General features: G+C 36.2%; 1 protein-coding gene across 1 annotated transcript; it reads right to left on the minus strand.

Annotated features, from left to right (window-relative positions):
• Positions 1-1,636: 1,636 nt before the first annotated feature.
• LOC133179933 (uncharacterized) lies at positions 1,637-2,441 on the minus strand. The gene is made up of 2 exons (XM_061314608.1): positions 2,321-2,441; positions 1,637-1,970 (listed from the first exon to the last, which is right to left on the minus strand). The coding sequence occupies exons 1-2, from the start codon at positions 2,428-2,430 to the stop codon at positions 1,637-1,639; spliced, it is 444 nt and encodes a 147-aa protein (XP_061170592.1). The 5' UTR covers positions 2,431-2,441.
• Positions 2,442-6,919: the final 4,478 nt, after the last annotated feature.

Raw genomic sequence — 6,919 nt, forward strand, 5'->3', positions numbered from 1 at the left:
GCCACGCGGGCGACTAGTTAATTTTATATCAAATGCTTGTGGAGGTAGTACAAGTGATAGGCAGATTGTAGAGAGATATAGTGAACCTATGTGATCCGAAAGACAGCGTAGTGGCTGATAAGGGTTTAAACGTTCAACATCTTTTTGCACGGATGGATGTCACTGTAGATACTCCAAACTTTTTCAAATATTCCAAACTTTTTCAGAAAAAGAAATAGAATGAGTGGAAAAATTCTTCTCAGGGATAGGAAGATTTCTAGTCAAAGAGTACACATTGAGAGAATAATTGGTCTAGGAAAAACTTCTTACTATTCCATTGAATAGCACAGAAACAAAAATATCATCTCATATCACTTTGTTTTTACATGTTGTGTAATTTTAGAACATGCATCATTCCTAGGGATGCATAAAGACTTAGTGCATATGTTGTCAAGTTTTCAAATCCTGTAATACATTTTGCTCATAACATCTTAAGAAGCAATGCTTTGTATAATTTAAAGAATCACAAATTCAGATAACAGTTTAATATGTAATAAGTTTACTTATTGAATGGTCTGTAAAAATGTTTGTCAAGTAATGCAGGTTTGAAATACACATAATAGAAGTTGTTTAACTTGTCAATCATGTCCAAAATAAAAGCATCATCTCTGGAAACTGATACATATTTTATGTCTGTCAACATGACAGACAATGAGTGTACATTCTTTTGCTCCAGTACATAGGATTTGGCCCTGAATCTGATAAAAGTAGTCATGTTTATCATCCAAGAAGTATGTTTCATTTTCATCATTCTTAAAATATGGCACAGTACTAACATTTATTGGTTTATCTCTAGATGTATAGGGACACTTAACTTAAACAATTAAAGTACTTGAAACAACCCCATCTGGCAAGGAAGCTTAGTGTGGGAAATCAAGTGACACAAAAAGTCCACAAGGATTGACTTTGAGTTCAGTATCTTCCATGTATCTTTGCAAAGCAGTATTCTCGTGCCTTCTACCATGTTCCAAAGGGGCTGCTTTAATCTCTGACACAACTGTTAAAGAATTGGCCAGCTCTATCATATCTGTGCGCTCTGTAGCTTTGCAAATTCTACCATATGTTGATGATGGTAACCACAATGTTCTTTCATTTTTCCATGCAGAGTTATTTGCCTGACCCCTAGTTCTTTCTTCTATAGCATTAATTCTTTACTGAGTAATATTAAGTAGGCCAATTCTTTCAAGAAAGTTATCTTGAGGTGTAAGCTTCAAATGATCATGGTCATGTGCAACAACATATGCATTAGCAGGTTCAAAGAGTTGAAATATAAGCATATTGGATATGCCTGAAAATTTTAAACAAAGGTTTCTAAAACAATCGTTGTAGCCGGGAGCATTTCTAAGGTGATCTGGTCTTGGATCAAAGTCCATATTGGTAAACTCGTCTGCACCTGGCATGCTGATGTTTTGTGACTTTATTGGACTACCGAGGAACCTCTTGCACTTGTGAAAACTCTGCAGTTTTTGTGTACATGTCTCTTCAACCTTTATGTTTCTGAACTCTTTGAACATGATAGAGGCATATATCACAGCGCATACATGCTTGCAGTGAGCACTAGGTCCCTCACCTGCAGGACACTCGCACTGGGCCTCCATTATAGACACACTTCTGTCAAGTAACAAATCATCTCGTATGAAATTCCTGTCCTGTATTCAGCATAGCAACTAGAGGCAACATAAGTTAAATCATTATCATAGGATATTTTGAAATACCGAATTGTTCGTTCATTATATAACCGCTTTACTTTATTGTCTAATTGATTATCAAATTTGGCCAGGTAACTTGTCAGTTTCTCAAGTGTAGTACCAGAAAACGTAGAGTCGGCATTTACATCAAAGTACGATAATGGGTCAGGTAACGTCATCCTATATTCGGGCTCTAAATCTTCTGTCTGTCCAAAATTCTGGTTTCTATCATAGGCAATTAGTCTAAAACAAAGGCAAAATGATCAACTTAAGCATTTCTCTATCCATTTGTTTTTAACAGAACGGCCGTGTTTACCATTGTATAACATGCGTGTGTACACACTGCACCGTAAACACCGACATTGTATATTAATATGTATACACGTGTTTTTAGACGCAGTTTATAAGTAGTCTTGAAAAAAAAATTATATTTAGTAAAAGTTCTAAAAATATTGATAACTTTCCCCTAAACTTACTCTAATTTCAGCGTAAAGCATGTTGTACATATATTTATGTACATGTGTATTGACCTCTTTACTCGATACAAAATGCCGTTAATTTACCGATCGGGGAATTATAATAATGATATATACCTTTCAAATAATTCTTTTTTACGACCAGAAAGTCGCGCATTTCTTTTTTTTAATTCATCTTTAAGGTCTTTGATGGTCATATTTGCATACTTTGTGCTTGAACACGCCATCGCTGCTTGATGTAAACAAATGATGCTGGACTGGCAACACTGCTGCCGTCTAGCGATCAGCAGCAGGAGATAACCGACTATTGTTTGCCATTGAAACAATACATCACATGTATTTCTTTACTGCTGTGTTACAGTTGCCCATCCTGCCGCCAGAGGTCATTTTTTAACAAATTTGAACCTACACTACAGGAAAATGTTTCCATATTAACATGACTAATAATGGCTTTGCTGTCCTTGAAAAATATTTCTAAAGATTTTTTTACCAATGCTGTTCTTGAGCTGATTTTTGTAATTTTTTCCCCTATTTATTCCTAAAACTTTGATTCCTCATGTCCATTGTGGTCTCACCCTAACTCTGGGGATCATGATTTGAATAAATTTGAATCTACACTACCCGAGGACACTTCCATATCATTATGACCAACCATCATCGGACAAAACATTTGAATGTGTGGCTTTCATGTTTCAAATATACATTTCTTTGATCTTATCACAGGACCTTTTCGGGCTCCACTAATTTTTATCTCTTTGGGTTCCACTAATTTTTATCTTTTGACCTTGGAGGTTAAGACTGAATCTAAAATTTGAAAGCAAGTCAGGTGACCTGTATTATACCAGAAACAAAATATCTTTTAAAAAATACTTTAAAAATTGGGTAGGCAAATTTTGATCTGTCAGAGTATATTAATCAAAACATTTATTGTTGGCTTACTGAGGAAAGCAACTGAACAATCACATTTTAATTTTTTGAACTTTCAGGAAAAGCAGGAACCAGAGGAACAAATTGCGGGTGTAATTACAAGCATTGACTTTGAAAGGTATGTGCAAGTGTGCATGTTGTATATATATATATATCTATATATATATATATATATATATATATATATATATATATATATATATATATATATATAAATATATCATGTTTTACTGAAAATTGGGGAAATAAAAAAAATGGGGAAACAAGAGGCCCATGGGCCACATCGCTCACCTGAGCACATTGGCTAGGCAAAAACACAAATCAGTACAGTATTGAAAAGATTACCCGGGGGGGGGGGGATATTCCTTTGTAAAAATTTGATCCCCCATTGTGGATCCTCCCTATCCCAGGGGTCATCATTTGAACAAACTTAAATCTACACTACCTGAGCATCCTTCCATATCAATATGACTAAACATAGCTTTTCTGTTGTTGAGAAAAAAATATTTTTTTATATGTTCTTATGCAAAACTTTCGATCCCCATTGGGCCCCACCCTACCCCTGCGGGTCATTTGAACAAAACTGAATCTACATTACCTGAGGATGCTTCCATATCAAAACCAGAAGTCTCTGATGAGACTGTAGCTCTACTGGTTGTACTTATAAAGGAAGATAAAGGTAGTACTTGGATTTGAAACTTTGCAACAGTAATAAATAGAATAATGATCCTTGGTTTAGTCTGTTTTTGTGGGAAGATTTATTGCAATCAGAATAAAACTGTAGGAGGAGTAGCCTTTTAAAATAATTTTACAGAAATTTCGATTTAAGTAACCATGGCAACATCATTCAACAAAATCAAAAAGCAATAATGACAATTATGTATCTCAGTGTAGTCTGCTTGTATGACAAGTTATACCGAAATCAGACAAAACATGTAGGGGGATTAGCATTTTAAAAATTTTCTATTTTTAGTAACCATGGCAACATTATTCATCAAAATCCAAAACTGGTACAGAGAACTATGTATCTTAGTGTAGTCTACTTGTGTGTCAAGTTATACTACAATCAGACCAAAACTGTAGGAGGAGTAGCATTTTTAAACTATTTCAAGGAAATTTCTATTTTTAGTAACCATGGCAATACCATTCATTGAAATCAAAAACCGATACATAGAATTATGTATCTTTGTGTAGTCTACTTGTATGCCAAGTTATATTGAAATGAGATCAAAACTGTAGGAGAGTAGCATTTTGAAAGTATTTCAAGGAAATTTCTATTTTTAGTAAACATCGCAACACTGTTCATCGAAATCAAAACCTGATGGACAGAATTACGTATCTTAGTATAGTCTACTTATATGCCAAGTTATATTGAAATAAGATCAAAACTGTAGGAGGAGTAGCGTTTTGAAGGTTTTTTACAGAAATTTCTATTTTTAGTAACCATGGCAACACTGTTCATTGAAATCAAAAACCGATACACAGAATTATGTATCTTAGTATAGTCTACTTGTGTGCCAAGTTATACTGATATCAGACCAAAACTGTTGGAGGAGTAGCGTTTTGAAAAATTGTTTACAAACGGACTGACAGAGACAGACAGACGGACGGACGGACGACGGACACCTTACTATCGCATCAGCTCTTCTGGTCTCTGACCAGTAAAGCCAATGACTAATCATGGTTTGCAGTTCTTCTTCAGAAGATATTTTCCTATATATTTCTATTTAAGACTTTGATTCTCCATTGTGGCCTCACCCTACCCACCGGGGTCATGATTTGAACAAAATAGAATCTACACTACCTGAGGATACTTCCAAAAAAATAGGATCAATCAAGGCTTTGCTGTTTCTGAGAAGATTTTTTAAATTTTTCCTATACATTTCTATGTAAAACTTTGATCCTCCATTGTGGCCCCGCCCTACTCCCGGGGGTCATGTTTTGAATAAACTTGAATCTACACTACCTGAGGACACTTCCATATAAATATGACCAATTTTTGCTTTGCTCTTCTTGAGAAGAAGATTTTTAGAGATTTTTAGCTCACCTCATCGAAGTTGGGGGAGCTTATGTAATACCCTCGGCGTCGCGTCGGCGTCCCAGGTTAAGGTTTTTGGAGCAGTTTTCTTTTCAAGTACTTATATGGCCTATATTAGTTAGAGATGCATGGAGGATGCTTTTAGTGTGTGTGTTTTATTGTACCAGTCAAGGTTTCAGATGCTGCAATTTCAGCTAAAGAATGACCAGGTTAAAGTTTTTGGAGCAGGTTAAAGTTTTTGGAGCAGGTCTCATTTCCAAGTAACTATAAGCCCTATATTGACCAAACTTGCGTGGATGATACATCTAAGGATGCACACTACTGGACTTGCTTCGGATGCTGGATCTGACCTACATTTTCCGGATGAGTGACTTGGTTAAAGTTTTTGAAGTAGATCTCATTTCCAAGTAACTATAAGCCCTATATTGACCAAACTTGCATGGATGATACATCTAAGGATGCACAATACTGGACTTGCTTCGGATGCTGGATCTGACCTATATTTTCCGGATGAGTGACCATGTTAAGGTTTTTGGAGCAGATCTCATTTCCAAGTAACTATAAGCCCTATATTGACCAAACTTGCATGGATGATACATCGAAGGATGCACACTACTGGACTTGCTTCGGATGTTGAATCTGACCTATATTTTATGGACAGTGACCAGGTTAAAGTTTTTGGAGCAGATGTCATTTCCAAGTATCTATAAACCCTATATTGACCAAACTTGCATGGATGATACATCTAAGGATGTACACTACTGGACTTGCTTCGGATGCTGGATCTGACCTATATTTTCCGGATGAGTAACCAGGTTAAGGTTTTTGGAGCAGATCTCATTTCCAAGTAACTATAAGCCCTATATTGACTAAACTTGCATGGATGATACATCTAAGGATTCACACTACTCGACTTGCTTCGGATGCTGTATCTGGCCTACATTTTCCGGATGAGTAACCAGCTTCAAGTTTTTGGAGCAGATCTCATTTCCAAGTAACTATAAGGCCTATCTGAACCAAACTTGCATGGATGATGCATCAAGGGACAAACAATCTCAAAACTTGCTTCGTATGCTGGATTTGACTTACATTTTCTGGATGAGTGACTAGTTTTAAGTTTTCAGATAAGTCTATTCCCAAGCCCTATCAGACCAAAATTGCATAAATGTTGCATCTACGGATGCACACTCCTAGATTATTAGTTAAGTGTGGGCATTTGCCTTACTTAAAGACAACATTCGTTGAGGTGAGCTCTGTAATCTCTGATTACCTATGTTTCCTATATATTTCTATGTAAAACTTTGATCCTCCATTGTGGTCCCACTCTACCCCCGGGGGTCATGGTTTGAACAAACTTGAATCAACACTACCTGAGGATGCTTCTATATAAATATGACTCATCATGGCTTTGCTGTTCTTGAGAAGAAGATTTTTAAAGATTTTTCCTATATATTTCTATGTAAGACTTTGATCCTCCATTGTGGCCCCGTCCTAACCCCGAGGGTCATGATTTAAACAAATTTGAATCTACACTACCTGAGGATGCTTCCACATGAGTTTCATATTTCCTGGCCCTGTGGTTGTAGAGAAGATTTTTAAATGATGCCATTATTTTATAATTCCTAATTATCTCCCCTTGAAAGAGGGCGTGGACAGACGGACGCTGGACAAAATGTGATCAGAAAAGCTCACTTGAGCTTTCAGCTCAGGTGAGCTAAAAATGAGAGGCCTATGGGCCATAACACTAACCA

Source organism: Saccostrea echinata, unplaced genomic scaffold (assembly GCF_033153115.1).
Source record: "Saccostrea echinata isolate AGI-Se365-2 ecotype Australia unplaced genomic scaffold, CSIRO_AGI_Sech_v1 ptg000005l, whole genome shotgun sequence".
In the NCBI taxonomy this organism is placed as follows: Eukaryota; Metazoa; Mollusca; class Bivalvia; order Ostreida; family Ostreidae; genus Saccostrea; species Saccostrea echinata.